We start from the raw sequence: 19,707 nt of genomic DNA on the forward strand, positions 1-19,707 counted from the left end.
GAATCACTCCAAAACTAATCTCCAAAGTAACACCCATCCCATTAAAAAATGGGCCAAAGACTTAAAGAGAGTTTTCTCTGAAGAAGAAACAAAAATGGCCTATAGACACATGAAGAAATGCTCAACATCTCTGGTCAAAAAGAAATGCAAATCAAAACAACTCTTAAGATTCCACCTCACTCCAGTTAGAATGGCCAGGATCAGGAAAACAGATAATAACAGATGCTGGAGGGGATGTGGCCAGGAGGGATCACTACTACACTGTTGATGGGAATGCAAACTCGTTCAACCACTATGGAAAGCAGTGTGGCAGTGCCTCAAAAGGCTAAACATAGAACTCCCCTATGACCCAGCAATCCCACTACTTGACATTTACCCAATCATCGAAAAACAAAGACATAATAAATCCACCAGCACAACAATGTTCATTGCAGCACTATTTACCATAGCAAAGATATGGAACCAACCTAGAGGTCCCTCAGTTGATGAGTGAATCAACAAGTTGTGGTATTTGTACACAATGGAATTCTATGCTGCTGTCAGAAAAAACAACATCAACCCATTTGTTAGGAAATGGAAAGACTTAGAAAAAATCATATTAAGTGAAGTAAGCCAGACTCAAAGGAACTTAGGCTCAATGGTTTCCCTCATTTGTCATAATCAGTAGAAACCTTGGGCTCTACTAGCAGAGATCTGCAATAGAGCAAAACCTTGATACATAAGGCCATATAGTATGAAGCTAATTGAAAGGACCTCCAGGATATTGAAACAAAAGCCATGTAACGAATGACTGTTGTCCTTAATGTACTATGTTATCTCTCATCTCCTTTGCTGTCCCTTGGGTAACTCATATCTGGCAAATATCATGTAACCCTTTTAGGTTTACTACATCCCCCGAAATTTAAAATTTTGTATTTTCACTATTTTAGTTAAAATATTATCTAAATTACCTTGCAATTTATTTTGTAAAGCATAAATATTTCAAAATATATTGTTCCCAATATTGGTATTTTCCCAGATATCTTACAGTATAAACTAGTTTAAATTTTATTCTGTGGAAGACAGAGTACATACTACAAATAAAATTTACCAGGTCTCTACTTATAGTTAAAGATTTGGTCGTGCTTATAAGCATGCACATACACGCAAAGGGAATGTTACCTTTTAGTAGTTGGGAATGGAGACTAGAACAAGGTTCCTGGCAAGGCCCAGGCCTTCCATATTGCTTATTTTTTTTCCACTGGATTAGAGTAGACTATGCTGACGATACCATTTCCATTTTCTTCCTTTAACACTATCCATTTTTACTTCACGGAATTAGTGACACAATCATTAGGCACACACACACACACACACACACACACACTACTTTGATGTATTCTTATGAATTAATTTCTGTACTATTATGTAATGTCCTTCTTCACCTTTATAATAATTTCTGTTCTATTTCCAGTATTCTTGTGCTTTTCGTCTGATATATCTTACTCATTCATTTGCTTTCATCTCAGTTTTGTCTTTATAGTGAAATTGCACCTCATATAGCAGGATTGGCAGCAAGAAGTCCTAGCAATTTCTGGCTTTTAACTGGTGTGTGTAGTCTAGTCATGTTTAATATTCTTGTTATTGTTAGATTTAGACCTACCATACTACTCATTTCCCTTCCCACTTTGTGCTACATTCACATAATTCAAGGAATATAATTTTCACAATACTCTTATCTCTTGACCATACCTCCTTGTTTATCTCTGGTAGGGTTCTATAATAATGTCCTTAATTCTTTATAGCATACTTTGAATTAACATCATATCACTTCACATGAAATAAAGAAATCTTGTAAATATTTAAGTCCATTATTCTGGAATTTAGCCATTCTTTGTTGCATTATTTCTATCTGAAAATGCTAAGATCAAAGGCATTCCATTCCATTTCACCAGTCTAAAGAACCAAAGTGAGAAATCATTTTTTGCTATATCATATATTCTTTGAGCTTGATAACTGGAGCTTGAATTAAGTTCTGTGTATATGTATGCATGTGTGTGTGTGCATGTAAGTGTATGTGTGTGTGTGTGAGACTCTTTCAAGTGTAACTTCTATGAGCTAGCATCTAAGGAATTAATATATCTCATAGGAATATTAATAAGAAGCACAATTTTGAGAATTTTGTTTAGATACTCGGAATTGCGAGGGAGTCTGAGGTCAAATTGTTTCAGTGGTTATGAGCTGTGGCAAGTATTTTTTCTGAGAAGTTCAGAGATAATTGATCGGGAATGGATAGAGATAAGATCAATTAAAGTATAAGCAGGGGCTATAAAGAACTATGTGTTATGATAATTAAATGCACCAATGATAGAAACCAGGAGAATGGAAAACATAGTTTACTTAAAGATGTGGTGGAGTGAGAAGATAAATGAAAAAAAATCTATTAAAATAAAAGCAACAGAGCTGGTAGCTGGTGGCTCACGCCTATAAACTTAGTTACTGAGGCGGATGAGATCTCAGGCTGTGGCTTGAAGTCAGAGGCAGGAAAGTCCCTGAAACTATTATCTCCAATTAATCATTAATCAATTAACACTTATCTTCAATTAACCTCCCATTCTTGTGTTGCTCATCAGCTCTAATTGGATTGGATTCCTCCAAATTCATATATTGATGCCTTAACCTTCAGGGGCTTACAATGGGATTAGAGTTGAAAACAGAGTCTTCAAAAAACTAAGTTAAAATGAGATCATAAATGAGCTCTTCCTAATCCAGCATGACTAGTATCCCTACAAGAAGAACCTGTAGAACAAAGCCAGGTTAGGATAGAGTGAGAAAATGGATGCCCCTATGTCAAGGAGAGAGCCCCCCAGAAACCAACCTGCCAGTGACTTGATCTTGTACTCCTAGCCTCAAAACTAGGAGAAAATAAATGTCTATTGTGAAAGGTATTCGGTCTGTGTCATTTTGTTATGGCTGGAGAACAAAATAGGACTTGCTCATGTATCTTTACAATTAATTCTTACTGCTCACCTGCCAATGTTATCCATTAAAAACCTAAAGCCTAGCCCAGCACCAGTGGTTCATACATGCAATCCTAGCTTCTCAGGAAGTTGAGATCTGAGGATCTTGGCTCAAAGCCATCTTGGATAGGAAAGTTCCTGAGAATATTATCTCCAGTTAACCACCAACAAGATGGAAGTGGAGCTGTGACTTAACTGGTAGAGCAACTAGCCATGAGCAAAATAAAAATGGTCAGAGAGAGCTCTCAGACCCTGAGTTCAAGCCCCAGGGCTGGCATGCATGTGCACACACACACACACACACACACACACACACACACACACACTAGCTTAGCTAATGACTGGCTTATATCCTATAGAAAGCATTGGAAGTTCAAAGTCAACCACCACCATACAAATGCTCCCTAAAGCATGTCAGCTACTGGAAGATACCAAGAAACATCATAATGAAATCTGCACAACAACCTTACCCAGTATTAATTATATCTAGATTAATTTGTTAGTCTCTATGAAAAGGGCAACGAAATATTAAACTTCTTGACTCTCTGATCCCTATAGGAAGCTTACTAAAGCTAGCAAATCTCCCAGGCAGAGGGTAATGATGTAAAAGACGATAGGATGCTGTTATAAACCTTGATCCTGGGGCCGGGAGTTTGGCCTAGTGGTTAAAGTGCTTGCCTAGCATGCATGGAGACCTGGGTTCGATTCCTCGGTACCACATACATAGAAAAAAGCCAGAAGTGGTGCTGAGGCTCAAGTGGTAGAGCTCTAGCCTTGAGAAAGTCCAAGGACAGTGCTCAGGCCCTGAGCTCAAGCCCAGGACTGGCAAAAATAAATAAATAAATTTAAAAAAAACACCTTGCTCCTACAGGAAGAAAACTGAGACCTGTAACGAAGGACAGAAGAGCTAACTAGTTTGAGTTGGTATTGAGGAGTGTTTTTTTTTTTTTTATAAACTCAGGGGATAGAGGCAAAGTTAGTGGACTGAAAAGCTGTCAAAGAATTTAATGACGAGAGAATGTTTTTGTCAGTCGTGGGACTTGAACTCTGGGCCTGGGCACTGTCTGTGAGCTCCAGCTCAAGGCTACTGCCCTGCCCCTTGTTGCCATAGTGCCACTTCCAGTGTCTTTGTGGTTAATTGGAGATGAGTCTCACAGACATTTTGGGGCCAGGGCTGGCTTTGAACCGTGATCCTCAGATCTCAGCCTCCTGAGTAGTTAGGATTACTCAGCCTCCTGAGTAGTGAGCCTGTGAGAAATTTTTAAGTGATAAGTTATGTCAACTTAGAACACATAGAGAAACTCTTTGTAATTAAGAATAAAGCTTTAAACGAAGTCAGAGGTAAAGAGTTATACAATAGCTGCTATTGTCAAAAACTTGCCAAAGACCCCAAATATGCATCTCTCTTCTAGGTCTAGAGTCTTATTTCCAAACTTAAATAATTTAAGGAGCCTATCTCAAAACTAAACTAACAGTATCTCAACACTTATTGATTTCTCCTGTTGCTGCCCAAGAAAAAGAATCTAACATCTCCCCCTCTGTCTATGCAAATCTTTCTCCTTCTTATTTCCACACCAACTTGGAGAAAACACTGACTTGTTCTACCTAATATTAGTATACCTAAGGAATAGCAATTTAAGTTAACTTCAAAATTCAACTGCAAAAGTAAGCACGAGGACTGGGAATGTGGCTTAGTGGTAGAGTGCTTGCCAAGCATGCATGAGGCTCTGGGTTTGATTCCTCAGTACCACATAAACAGAAAAAGCCAGAAATAGAGCTGTGGCCCAAGTGGTAGAGAGCAAAAACAGTTCAGGGACAGTGCCCATGCCCTGAAGTTCAAGGACTAGCAAGAAAAAGAAAAAAAAATGTATGCATGGGTTGTAACTAGCAGATCTGTGATTTGCTTTTTCCTCGAAAGAGATTCCTTTGGCATTCTGGAAGGGGTAGTGTCTGATAAAGAACTTCTTAGTAACGTTTTTAGATAGGTAGGCATATAGGAAAGAAGAGAAAGGAAGGAAGGAAGGAAGGAAGGAAGGGAGGAAGATTGGACCTAGAGCATTTCTGGATTTACCAAACATGATTTTACTTCATTATAAAATAAAGGAATTGGGTTTCATGGTACCTCCGTTCTTTCTGATGGTATTGGGTCTATTATTCATGCTGTGGTTTGCTCCCCCATAGTTTCAGTTTCTGGAGGTTTGGCACCCCATGTGGTGAGGCTGAAAGATGGTGGAATCTTTAAGCATGGGGTCAAGCAGAAGATGATGAGGTTCTGGACTGCCACACTCTGTGATCTGTGCTCTTCTAGCAGGAGTGTTTGCTTATTTTCACTGGAATTATCTCAAAATAAGGTTGTGTTAAGAAGTCCTGTGTAAATAACCAGACTGAAGCATTTTGTTACATCAACACAAAAGAGACAAAGATATCCATCATTAACCAAACTGGCAGCGGGTGGTAAGAAGTGATGTATGTATCACCACAGCTTAGAGGCAGAGTCCAGGGCACCCTCTCCCACCCATAACCTGGGTCTAAGGTGAGCAAGCTTTACAGCAGGTTTTTCTAGATAGAGGCCATTTACGTAAGCATTGAGGAAGTTATACACAAACTATGTGTGTTAACAAGTCCAACTGAAAAGTCAAATCATGGGATTTTTTTAAGAGACTGAGCTTATTTTTCTGTTTGTTTTTCATCCTGCAGTCCTACATACACTTGAGAACAAATGCACACTGCTGCTGGAAGTGAGGCACGCACTGAAAACAAGCCAAAACAGGGAAAGCCTCTGGACTGTGTTCAGGGCTAGGCTGTCCTTGAGGGTGGAGAAGCCCCATGAACGTGTTGTGCAACCTTACAGGAAAGCAAACCCCACTCTTGAGCGACTTCCTCACAGCACAGACGAGGCGAGGACCATTTTGTACAATTCGAACCCCAACGATTCTGTTGCTTTAAACACACGAAAATGGATAAAACAAGAAATCCAACTTCACCAATGGAGCAAGTATGTCAGGCAGCTGGTTACAGAGGCCTCAGGGGTATAGGAGTCAAAGATAACGCCCACTGTGGAAGGTGATGACTTAGAGGGGCTTTCTCTATGTACCACTTCTCTATGTACTTGTTACCCTCTCTTCTTCCACGTCTGTCATCTCCCACACCTGCCTCAAGCTTCATCTTCATGTCAGTTTGTCCTGGCTGAGACACCACACACACACACACACACACACACGCACGCACGCACGCACACTGACTTGTCTTGTTAATGACAGTGTGGTAAGCAAGGGAGAAGAAACTCACTGAGTAAATCTTCCACCATTTTCGCTACAAGCACGTATCTGATGCAATTGCAGAGTCCCTGTCTGAGTGGGCAAGGCCCCTATCCCGTTGTCCTCAGCCTGGGTCAGGTGAACCCTGCGGAGAAGCCTCCTTCTTCCGGAGCTTGGTGACAATTTACACAGTGGTGACATTCAGTCCCAGCTCCTGATGCTGATCAGTCAAGAGTTCTGGGTGCTACTTGTCTTATTTCTGAGTCTAACAGAAACCAAGCTGGCTGCTTTTCTTCTGTGGATACTTCTCTAGTTATGGAGTGTGTGTGTGTGTGTGTGTGTGTGTGTGTGTGTGTGTGTGTGTGTGTGTGTGTGACTGTGTGTGTGTGTGTGTATGTGTCTGTGTGTGTGTGTGTGTGTGACTTGAATTCATGGGTTTGTGCCCTTGCTTAGCTGTTTCACTAGAGGCTGGCGCTCGTTTGAACCAGGCCTCCTCTTCCTGCCTTGTGCTGGTTAATCAGAGATGTGAGTTTTTCATAATTAACTGCCTGGCTTTGAACTTCAGTCCTCAAATCTTAGTCTCCTGAATAACTAGGAGTTACAGACATGAGCCATATTATTCAGCCTAGAAGTCCCATGATACAGCCGCTTCTCAGTTGTCCTCCTGAGGCCATATTTATGGTTCCTATTTCATACACAAGCAAACTTAGGCAGCAAAAAGATCGAGGTCCCTGTTCAAAAAAGTTGTAGTTTGTAGGCACCAAACTCCCTATATTCGTAGCCAGAGGAAAGTGTCTACGCATGCTCCTTGGCTTAGGGTGATTCACGTCATGACAAACTCCTCATAAGTGAAGTTAAAGATGCATTGAGTCCCTCTAAAGTATTCAACACCCCAGCTCAGTAGCCCAGCACGCTACAGAACTATCTCCCTGGAGATAATAGCATCTTAAGAGGGGATCATCCTGAATATCCTAGTACCAAACGGTCCTAATTCAAAACTTCAGGTATGGATTCTGTCAGATGGGGATGGCTTTCACACTATGAGAAAGCTGAAAAATAAAATCAAAACTTCCTCAAGTAAGACTTCCTGTAGACTTGTAAAGTTTTCTTCTCCTCCCTCCTATCCTTGGAACTTGACTCGAATAAAACAAAAGAGGAAAATAAATTGAACAGCTGCCAATTCTCTCCTCAAGATTCTGCCCAAGTTTGTGCACAGCTCTTCTCTAGGAATTGTTGAACCGGCAAAATCCAGAAGGAGAGACAGGATCCTGGACCACTCCTCTGGGTTCTCTATGGCTCAGAAGACCTCTGGTAATCGTGCTTTCGTTATCACCATCTCACAGGGCTCATTCAGTGCCAAGTGTTACTTGAATGTTTTCTATGAGCTCATTCATTTTAGCCTTCATAGGAAACTGAGGCTCTGAGGGATGGGGTCATATGCCCATGTGCCACCAACACTGGAGATGTATGTGGCAAATGAGGAGCTCAATGCTGACATTTCACCCTTCCCACAGCTGTCCTGTGTCCTCCCACTACGAGAGTTCAGGCTCTGGAACTGATGCTGACACTTGGTGGTGTCCATTTGTCTAAAGGAAGATATTGCAATTTGCACACAACTTCCCAGACACATTCAAGTTCCAAGTCAGCCTTACTTTTAGAAAGCATGGCTGGAAGCCTGCAGCCACTGGGAACTCATGAGCCAGAACTCCCCTCCCCACCCTTGATTGCAGACGTTCCTCTCTTTCATTCATATATTCATCCCCCCCCCAGCGTGGCATTTATTGTGGGTCCTTTGCTACAGATGCATGGACAGATCAGCTGCGAGAGAAATAAAGAGAGCCATCAGGCAGCTCTTCTGTGATGCTGACACAGGAGCAGAAAGGGATAAAATTGTTTCTAGCATGCACAGAATTTGGGATGTAATGCTGTTGACAAGACCATACACTAAATCCAAGGGTCAACTGCAACTGGAGTAAAGATGTTAGGGCTTCATTACAAATGCCACCAGTTGCTTCAGTTGGAGGGATTTTGGCCCAATTCTGCAAGGGAATGGTTACGTTGCACTCCCCCTTTGTGTATTAGGCTATGTGAACTAAGTTCCACACATTTAATAATACGATATTTCTCTTGAAAGTTAGTTCTTTGAAACAAAAATCATATTAAAGATAGTTAAGTACGGAGAGCTTTGACAACTCATTCTAACTCTAAGAAAGGTCAGTATAGGGATAAAAGGCTACAGAGGTGGGCCTGGAGGCTTCTGACCTTCACAGCATATTTTTCCTTCACAAGCTAGGGACAAGAATCCCTGCCTCGTCAAGTGAGTCTCATGAGGTGTAAACAAGGCAAACATTATAAAGCACCGATCAACATAATCTCCTCAAGCCGAGATCAGAAGGTTTAGCCACTTCCTTTAACCACAATATTCTCAGAGGATCAAACACGGAGGCTGCCTGTGAGGAAACGAGTGAAAACAAGAGAAAATGGCAAGAAGGAATGGTGAAGAAATGCACTCAAGAGCAAAGATGTTCCACAAGCAGGTGGCCTGGGCTCCAGTCTCAGCCCTGTTCCACCCTTTCCTTCTAGCCTCTCAGATGTGGCAGAGGAAGTGGAAGACAAGGAGACAGGGGTGGGGGGGGGGCAGAAGCCTGGGTGCTATCTACATGACGATCTGCCCACAATCAATGTGGTGATGGCATTTTAAAAATCAGATTCCCACTAATGGACAGCTATCCTGCCATCAGTGGCTATGAGCTGACGCCAAAGTAATAGCCCACATTCACTGAGGTACCACTCCAGGCCTGCCACTTGCTGCACTAGAACCGACTGTGAATCAGCTACCCGCAAGCTGAGGAATATTTCCATCACACAAAGGGACTAGAGTCTTGCCCAGTCTCACTCACAACCGTCACCTCCATACACGGTGTCACTAGCTGACCTGAGCCACTCTCGTCACTAACCGTGGATCCTCTGGGTCCCTATCCACTCCACAGGTAAGAAGGATTTTGAGTTAAAACTTCAAAAAAAAAAAGACTAAAGGATTAGAAGTGAGCAGAGCCACATACCAGACCAAGTGCTGTGTTCTTGTTCACTTTAATTATAACTTATTTTGCTTACTTTTTTATATCTTTAAGATGAGGGCTTCCGTTCAAGTTTCATAATACCATCTAAGATTAATAAAATACACAATACAAAGGCAGATCAAGACTGGTGTGGACATGGGAGTGGCTTTCTATTGGGACAGAGATGATATCTTTGAAGTACTTTTTATTTTAAAAAAATACCATAAATACGGATGTATAATATTACATCTATGAACATATCATATATGCATATATAATTGAACAAATATATCTCTATATACGATATATAACTAGTATATAATAATATATATTTAAGCCTTATAGCATTCTCTTTCCATGCATATATCCTGATTGCTACAGTCCAGTATGTCTCCCTCTCTCTCTGTTTCTCTCTTTCTGTCTCTGTCTTGCTCTGTAACAACAACTGAGATGTTTCAGAAACTTTGTTGAAATACATTTTGGGGATTTCATCTCTTCTGCCTCTGCCTAAATCTCAGCAAGGGGTAGAAATGCATGAAGTAGGAAGCACGGGGATGGATTGGTGGATATTTCAGTTGTTCTGGAGACAACTGGTCCTTCTGATTGATAGGAAAGAAGCGATTCATGGATACAGATCTACAAAGCTGCCAGCAAATCCCCACAACCATAGGCCACCTGCGGGATGACTCAAACCTTCTGGACAGGCAGACTGGATTTCTGCTCCCTGCTCAATGAGAGGGTGAGTTCAAAGCCCTCAGCTCAAAATACCATTGGATGGCAGAAAGTAGGGGTTGCTCTCCAGCTACTTTCTAAATCTGGCCCTCGGGGTTTCTCTGGTTTCACTTAGAGACCCAGCAGTGCCCTGGCACGCACTTAACACTCACTGCCTTGTGGGTGACCCGATGACCACAGAGTGACATGTGGGCAACTTCATTGAAGCGACAGCCATGTCGCCCCCCCTCCCCGCCAGGGTCACAGAAGTGCCTCCAGAAGATATGCCTTTCATTGGAGAATTATAACTTTATTTTGGAAATGATCATTCTTTAGAAATGTCTATGCGGGAGCAATTAAGCTTTGAGAAAGTCAAGCAAATACCGCTGGCAATGAAATTGCAACCTGAAACCAAGCTGTGATTGGCTCTGGATGGGAGCTCTAGAGGAAACTCGGGCTGGGTTGGATTCTCTTTGAGCTGGGGAGCAGCTCAAAGAAGTTTTGCATTGGTAATTCATAAACACTGTTTCTTGGCAGGGTTATATTTTTGATCACATGATAATGTTCCTGATGGAGAAATAGCGTGTTCTGTGAAAAGTTATAGACGTGGCAGGCAATACCATGCACATGGAAGCATAAGCTGGCAAAGACAAGACGTGGTGGAAAATCTTAGCAGCTGAGCTGTCAAGTTCAAGGACATGTGCTCCCTTGACTTTGGGCTAAATCAAAATGGTTTCAACCTTCTTGGGTCTAAGTCCCTCTCGGTCCCCTACTCTGAGGATATGGTCTTCTTTACAAGCCTCTTTACCAAGCACAGCACCTTTCACTTCTTAAGTTTGAAGTTTTCAGCTACCTGACAGTTTGCAAAATTATACAAACAATCTATTTACAACTTCCTGTGAACCAGGATCACCTTATAATTGTATCTGCCATCCCAGCCCTGGGTGTTTCCCTCTGCCCCCAAGTGTAACCCCTGCGTGCCACATGGGCTTCACAGCGTCCTTTCACCTGGACTCTAAGTACATTGTCTATTCCCGTCAATTTCCTCTGTCCAGATTCAGGTGTTGTAGATTTAGCCATCTCTGTAACTCTAAGGTACCAATGGCATGAGTAACAGGTGATAAAAACAGCTATTATACAGCCATTTTTAATTTTGGTGGGACTGGGGTTTGAAGGGCCTTGTGCTTGCTAGGTAAACACTCTACCACCTGAGACACTCCACAGCCTGTCTGCTTTCACTATATTGGGGATAAAATCTTGTCTGGTTTACTGTGGCAGTCTTGGATCATCATCCCCCTCTCTCACTTATTCGTTGAGATATGGTCTCATTAATATTTTTTCCCAGAGTAACCTTGGTTCTGTTTCCCTGGTAACCAGAATGACAGATGTGAGCTCACACCCCACTCAAGTCTTTACATACATACTGTTTAACCTGGAAATGTCATATCTAAGAAAATGCCTTGTATAGACAGTCCTGAGAAAAGAGAGGCAGACTTGATAGCGTGAAAACATTCTAAAATACCAGTCACCAAGAAAATTGTTAAATAAATATTGTTAAATAAATCTTGAAGTACTACACAACAGCTAAAATAAACACATAGAAATAATTCCAAAACTTGTTACATCTAAACAATACCTACAATACAGCCTCCCAATCACTGGAAGAACAGTGCACATCTCTAGCTGGGATAGGTGACAATGCATGTGACAAATTAGGGAGAGACGCTGTCTACATGAATAGAAGTAGAACTCTAACACCAAGTATAAGGAGAGAGTGAGTGGAACATTCTGTGCTTTATGGTGTGTAGTTTTGTGCTGGTTGACTTTATTTTTTTTACTAGTTCATGTGGGGATCTACAGCTTAAAAAAAATTACAGTACATTAAACTATACACAAATGTCTTAGAGACTAACAACTGGCAAGAGTTGTAGTTATTCACAAAGCTGCCTCCAGATATGATGTTGTTGTTTGTATTTGAGCAGCCCGGACTGCAAATATCTCCTAAGCTTTGCTACTCAGTGTTGGTCTGGCCTGTCTGTTCTCAGCTTTTCTCCAGAGCCTTTTTGAGCAAAAAGCCTTTCCTAAGCCCTCATTCCCTCTGTGCTGGATGACATAGAGGAGAAGACTTTTCTATAATTCCTCTACCTCCTCTTCCCTAAGTATCTTTTACTTAACTTTATCTTACTCAACAGACAGGCATCTGTCTGTCTACAATGAAATGGGAGGGTAGGGCCATGAGGTCTGGTAGATTAGAAGAAACCCAAACACAAGCTACTACTTTTGCCAATATGAAAACTCAGAATGGTCTTTAGTCATCAGTTCTGCTAACTAAGTGGGAAACAATTAAATACAAGTCAACAACAGTCTATTTTCTCTTTTCTTTCTCTGAAGAAACCAGTGAGCTGTTTGGGGACACAACGCTGATCCTAAGGTCAGACACCATCCCTGGGACTGAAGTCCACCCTACACCCCAAGACCCGAGCCAGACTTGCCTTCTCCTATACCTAATCCCCATCTCTGGACCTCAGCCCAGCTGCGGCCCCCTGAGACCCCTGGAGACAGGTGACAGCTCACCACGCTGATGCCATCATTGAGAAGGGCCTCTCCGAAGATCATCATGTACAGTTGCTCGTTCACGCGGGCCTCCTCAAACACGGCCAGCACAGCCACAGGGTCCACGGCTGAGATCAGGCTGCCAAACAACAGGTTCTGCAGAAGGCTGATGTCCCCCAGGCCGAAGGCCTGGATCTGGCAGATGAAGTAGAGGGACAGGCCGATGCCAAAGGCGTTGATCAGAGCCCCCAGGCCTGCCCACCACAGGATGGAGCCGATGTTCTCAAAGAAGGGTCGGGTGGGCATGAAGTAGCCGCTCTCCAGAACGATGGGGGGAAGGAGATACAGGAAGTAGATGCTCGAGTCCATCACGGGAGGGGACTTGTGGTCAGTGCCGAAGATGACACTGCCCACCAGAGCCCCCACCATGATGAGGAGGCAGCTTTCTGGCATGCGGCCTGGCAGTCTGTGGTAAAGATGGAAGCCTGGGAAGGGAGAGGACTAACTTTCAGTATTTGCAGTGAAATGGTGTGAGATGTCCTGAAGGCTTTTCTTTTTCGAGACCACGGATTGACAGTCAGTCTCTCATGGGCTAGGCAAGAGTTCTAGCCATATCTCTCATCACATGACATCTTTAAAAATAATATATATATATATAATTTTATTGTTACCATTAAGTGTTGTACAGAGTGGGTTTACCATTTCCTAAGTCAAGTAGTGAGTATGTTTCTTTGATGAATAATGTCACCCCTTCCTTCTCTCTCTCCAGTTTCTCTCCCCCTGCACTAGAGGCCTTTTGAAGGGAAATGGAAAGGACCTGGGGCACACAGACTGGCATGTGAGCCTCAGCATCCCATCTAGTCCCAGCCAGAACTGGAAGGGTTGTGGGGACTGTGATGAAGATCTTGCATGTAACACACTGAGCTGCCAGCACTTACTAGAACCATTCCCCCATGCCTGCTCTCCACTCCACTTTTCTCTTTCCTCTTTTCCCTACTTCCCAGGAACCTGAGGGCAGACATGAGGGTAAAGAAGAGGGAAAGTTCTGCTCTCAGGCAAAACCCCAAATCTCCCAGAGTTCTCTTGTACCAAAACTTACCTTATTTCCCTCTTTCACCATGCAAATATACAAAATTTACAAGTCTTTTCTTGACCAATGCCATGGCTGCGTGGTCAATCACTGAACAGAAGATGGGGTGAAATTCTCACAGACGGCCATTACTTTTGTCCCTTCGTGCGGTCAGCCACAGATAACCTCCAGTCACACCTCCTGTGAGCTGCACCTAAAATCCCCAATCCTGCTCTCTACTGCTGTAGCTGCAGCCATTTCTTTTTAGGGTCCTTTTATTTCTCATGTGAATTATTATTTTGTCCTAATGACCTGCTGTTGTTTGGGTGGAAAATGTGCCCCCCACCCCACGGTCCATATGTTAAAGGCTTAGAGCACTCCAGAATTAGTGGAACCCTAAAAAAGTAGCAGCTACTAATGGCGTAACTCCTTTGAGCAATTAACTTATGGTTTTAACAAAATGAATACCAGGAAGCTAGAATGTGCATTGTCAGGGGAGAGGTTTCTCAAGAGAAAGGGAGGAGATAAATGGAGAAAGGGAGGGTGGGTAGTCTATGTTTATGAATAGATAAATTGAGGGGAGGGGCGGGGTTGGGAGAGATGGGGAAAGGGATGACATGGATAAAAATGCATTGTATTCACGAGCTGACATGTTGAATGGAAAATCCTGTGTATAACTAAAGAATCATTTTTAAACTCTTTTCTAACACAAAAATTATTTTTAACCTCTAAAGAACAAGAAATAGAATCAAGTGGGAGGTCTTTATGTTATTCCTCTCTCTTCAGCTTCTCAGGCATGGCATGACAACTCCTGGCACAACTCACTACCTCAACACTGGTCCAAGCAAGAGGGCAAGCCAGTCATGATCTGAAACTTCCCAACGTGTGAAGCAAAAGAACCTTTATCTCCTTGTAAGTTAACTATTTAAAATATTTTGTCATAGGGGTGGAAAAGATGACAGTGGTTTCTCACCCTCGACCCCACAGGCCATTCTGTACTCTACAGCCAGATGAGTTTTTGACATCAGTTACACTGATTGGCAGTCATACTTCTCTCTAGGCTCGCAAAGCATCTTGTGGATTTGAAACTAAAATTACTTTCTTAGTATCCCTCTGCCGGGCCCAACTTCCTTGTTAAGTACTATAAAGGGGAAAACCAAGGATGTAAACTATATGATTTCCACAGTTGACAAAGTTTTATTAATAAAACATAAATAGCAACAGATATGACGTGACACATAAAGAAATAGCATACAAAATGATCTACTACTATACTGTAAGAGTTCAGGTCACACTGGGCATGATGCTCTCTTGTCTGTGTTCCATATAACCTGCCTGATCTTTATGCATTCTACAAGAGAGTCAAACAAGTGCCTTTCCACACATTTTCCTTTTATTAATCTTCTTATTCTATTACCATTGCTTAAATTGTTCTTTTGCTTCATCTTTTAATTCTGCTCAGACTGGGAAGCTCCACTTTATCCATCTTGTCCTGAGGCAATAATAAATGATTCTCCAAAATACCAAGCAATTTAATTAGACAGTCATTGTGTAAGAATAATGACACCTATTTACCATTTTTGATCATGACTTACCTTGTCTATCAATCTGTACTTTTCTCAGACTCAGACTGAATGATTTGCATTTTACATTTCTCAAAGTGCTTAGCCAAGTGTCTTATTTGGCATGAACTATGACTAATAAATATCTAGAATAATCTATAATTGTGGAAATGAATGAATGGATTAAATGTTCATTGGAGACATTTCACATGTGAGAACACTGAAGACCTCATTGGAAAATGATGTCTATTTACATTGTTGGAACAGAATGAGATACCGGTGAGTGATAGCTTTCATGAGAAGTAAAACAACTTAGGTGATGGATCACATCGTACTCTTCCACCTCAGGGAGCTGAGATTCAAGGATCAATCATATCCTGACATCTCAGGAGGCTGAGATCTAAGAATTGCAGTTTGAAGCCAGCCAGGCAGGAACATTTATGAGACTCTTACTGCCAATTAACCGAAGTGAATGTACAATGCCAGCCTTGAGGGGGAAAAAAAATCTAGGAAACAGTGCCCAGATCCCAGATCCTGCCTTCAAACTTCAATACTGGCACAAAAAGCTGTCCATTGAGGGAATTGACTTGGCCGAAACAATGTTTGAGTTGGAAGAAGCATTAGAATGATTTGGAAGATGATTTTTGTGCCAAAAATCGCAGAATCCTGAGTTCAAAATTAAGGAAGGTAGGCTTCTTACCATAGGTCAATGGGAGCCAGTGAAATTTTAAAATGAATTTTAAGGCTTCACCATGCAAGGAGGTTATGAATTTCCTTGACCACAGCTTTACCTGTCTCTGTTATATGTAGGTAGATTGGTACAAGGGAATTCCCTTTCCCCTCAAATTCACTCCTAACTTGACCTCATTGGCCTTGATGTGAATCTAAGACCTCCTATGTTCCTGAATTTTCTACTTCCTATTTACAATCTCAGTCTACTCTTTCTCTTTCTGTCTTCTTTTTAGTCGTTGGACATTTTTTTTTCCAGAGCCTGGGACCGAACGCAGGGCCTTGCACTTGCCAGGCAAGGGCTCTTCTGCTGAGCTAAATCCCCAACCCCATCATTGGACATTTTTCTAACCAAACTTTGTACAAACCAAATGTAGCTGTTTTGTTACTCTGTCAAGAAGGTGGGCGAGCCCATGCTATAACGTTTCTCAGGCTCTATGGCTCCTCGGTATGGTTCTACTTCCAGGAATCTGGATTCCTGAAACAGACACAATGTTCAACTGCTTTAACCCAAGTCACATCTGTACAGGAAGAGCAACAAAAGGCTGTGTGTTCACAACTGGGATATTTTTTTAAAAATTAAAGAAGTGCTACATGCATGTCACATTTCCCACGTGTCTCCCTTTTCGTGAAGGACAGCTGAGTCAATCATTTCAAGATTTTATAGTTTTATTTATGCCTGAAACTAAAATGAATGCATATAATAAAGTTCTTTAAAAATAAAATGAAGCCAACCTACAATCCCATTCTTCCAAATAATTCAAGGAACATTTTTCCCATGCTGTTTCAAGAAATGAATCTAAAATAAAAGCCCACAAAGTGTGAGGTAATCTTTTATAAGTTTGGTTGCATACCAGTTTTACATCTAAATTCATAAATGTTTTTAATGGATTCTGGAATATTTTTGGTGTGTTTCTGTCAGAATTCCTAGCAGTCAGTTCAAGGTTAACCCATCTTCTACATTAAAATAAGCCTTTTATGGTCCAGGAACCAGGTCCTTTCCACATACATGTGGGTACACAACAAATGTGCTTTGATTGAATGAGGAATAAAATCATGAATGGTAATTTTTTTCATGTCCTTATTCAGAATTTACAGTATACTCCAGAAAGAACATGTATTTCTTAGGCATTAAGTGTTGGAAATCATTATTGTTTTGTTATTGTGTGCTTGGTGAATGAGCCATCATATATAAAACCAGCTAGTACTGGACACCTAGTGTGTGTTCAGACTCTTTTTCTCCTCACTCCCAACATTCCTGTGGAACACAGAAGATATCTCAATTCTTAAAACCTAGCAAATATGAAATCACACTTGAATAAGCATGGGACAGCTGGTAACTTACTTAGATGTTTTTTTTTTCTTTTTCTACACTGTGTTGAACTCCATCAATATGAAAATGAAAACCCTTTAAAGCAACAGTTCCATGAGCAACAATGCTCTTAAAATTCCCTTTACACACACAGCATGTCAGGAAAACAAGCTGTTTGATGCTACTGTGAAACCAAAATGAAATGGGCCATTCCTTCATTGAGAAATCTACCAGTGGCTAGCCAATCAGTTACATCTAGCTTCTTGATTCCCAAATTAACTATGCAGCCACTACTAAAAAGGGGAGGGAAGGCAGAAGGGAAGTAGCCATGGAGACAAAGAATCTCCCCAATGTTTACAAAAGAGCACGAACATGGAACAGAAGACCACCTGGAATCTTTCCAGGATGAACTTGGCTTCAGGGAAGGTATTAAATCTTCTGAACCGAGTCAGTTTGCTACTTAGAAAGTTGCTTTTACTTAAACACTTCTTTAAAATAATGAGAGATGCTTTGTACAAGTTAATTGTTTCCAAAGTTATGAGCTAGTTCTTCAAACTGACAAGTCCTATTCAATCTTCACACTTTATTAGCTCAAAGTGAATAGCTGTTATAAATAAGTACTTAAGGAGTACATCTTCACAGACAGATTAAAAACCTACAGAAGTTAAGCACACATGGCTCAATCCACATTTTACATTTATCCAAGTGTGTATATCTGCTTTTCCAACACCTATGGCCCATAAAAACTTTATTCATATATACACACAACTCACTAATACATATACATATTCTGAATATTGTACCTCAGTAAATCAATCTACATACTCATATAATATCAAGTTTAGAGCTATGATAAAGGATACATTATACTTATAATTTATATAATACATGAATTTTTCACTTTGGAATAAACTGATATTAAGGAAATAAGAAGTTATAATTGGGAATTAAATAATCAGATTAAGAACCACCACTTTGGATTTGGGCCCAAAAATACCCTGGATTGGAAGTTACTCCATTACCTCGAACTCGCCTTAATACATAAATAAACCAGAATTGTCGAATTAGCTCCACTTGACTTAGATATAAACTGTCTTTGAGGACCAGTACTGTAAGATTCCTGTGTTGTCTTACTTCCTGCTCTCTGTCTATTTGTAAAGGATAAACATTGGTATATCCCACAGTTACACAGCTAAGAATGCAGGATTTTTTTTATAGAAATAGAAAACCATTATGAGGGTTCTAAAATTTCCATCCTCTAACACTCCAAGGTCTTATATGATTTGCACTTCATTTTTTTACACAGATTTTTTTTACATGAGAATATCACATGGTTGCCACCCTGAAATGACAAAACATCAAAGCAACCCAGAAGTGTGCTTTTAAATACCAAACCACAGTCTCAAAGCATTATATAGCTTTCAGTTGATTTAAGAGAATGTTTTAATGTAATATTAGTGACAATTACAATCAATTTAGATCATTATTTATAAGAATTTGCATGTAGATTACCCAATGTGAGAGGGAAAAAATGTCCCAAACTAGGCACTGGAAGACTTACCGATTTTGGCAAGTGATGCCAAAAGTATCCAGAGGGTGACCTCATATGGAATTTGCACATGATCATAATCCAGTTCAAAAACAGATATCCTTTCATCTGGCTCTGAGCTGGAAGCCGCAAATCGAGCGCCAGTTGCTTGCTGGCCAGAGGAATTTGTGGATTCATTCAAATCAGAATATACTTCAGGGCATGCAAAAACCAGCAGCAATAGCAGTGACTTCCGATACTGAAGAGGCACAAATACCTGAAAACCCATGGTTGTAGGATTCTCCACACCTGGGTTTTGTCTGTGCCACGCCTCTAAGCTGGAGAGAGCTTCTAAGGACAAGCTGCATCACCTGTATTAAAGACAAAATACCTGCAGTTCGCGGGTCATTCGAGAAGAGCCCGGATGTGTTATTAACTCTGCACAAAGATGTTGTCTAATCTTCTCTCAATCATTTGTGTTCAGGCAATTTGACTTCTTGGTTCAAATGCAGTTCTTCAAGAAATGTGGTACAGCCCAGGGAGTTATCTACACGACCTTCATCGCCCTCCATTCGAATGTGACCTGTAGAACAATTTATCAAGCAGAAAAGATCTCTCCATTCAAAGCTGTTTTCTCACTTCATTGCAAACCGGATTCATCTTGTGAGTGAAAAATTTTAAAGGGCATTACAGTGATCGTTCCATGGATCCGTGGTGTCTTTTAGTGAAGAAAGGATTCCAGGAAGGATCTACCTGTCCAACACCTGTTTCATGCTCTCCTCCCCCTGCTCTGTCTCTAGATTTGAATGGTCAGGGCTGCAGGTAGCTCTTAAGCCACACTTAATTATTTGATTTGACTTGTTATGAAATGTTTGCTCCGAGGGTTCTCTACAGCTTACACTACTGACACCTAGTGGTCATCTGCAAT

At 41.2% G+C, this 19,707-nt stretch overlaps 1 protein-coding gene across 1 annotated transcript in view; it reads right to left on the reverse strand.

Moving 5' to 3' along the window:
- Window positions 1–19,068, reverse strand: part of Slc9a4 (solute carrier family 9 member A4) — a 49,630-nt gene extending 30,562 nt beyond the window's left edge. Inside the window, exons 1-2 of the mRNA XM_090336082.1 lie at window positions 18,813–19,068; window positions 12,601–13,064 (exon numbers count right to left, since the gene is read on the reverse strand). Coding sequence (XP_090192208.1) covers window positions 12,601–13,064; window positions 18,813–19,068 — 720 coding nt within the window. The remainder of the gene's footprint in view (window positions 1–12,600; window positions 13,065–18,812) is intronic.
- Window positions 19,069–19,707: the final 639 nt, after the last annotated feature.

Source organism: Megascapheus bottae, chromosome 7 (assembly GCF_031878675.1).
Source record: "Megascapheus bottae isolate mThoBot1 chromosome 7, mThoBot2.hap1, whole genome shotgun sequence".
NCBI lineage: Eukaryota > Metazoa > Chordata > Mammalia > Rodentia > Geomyidae > Megascapheus > Megascapheus bottae.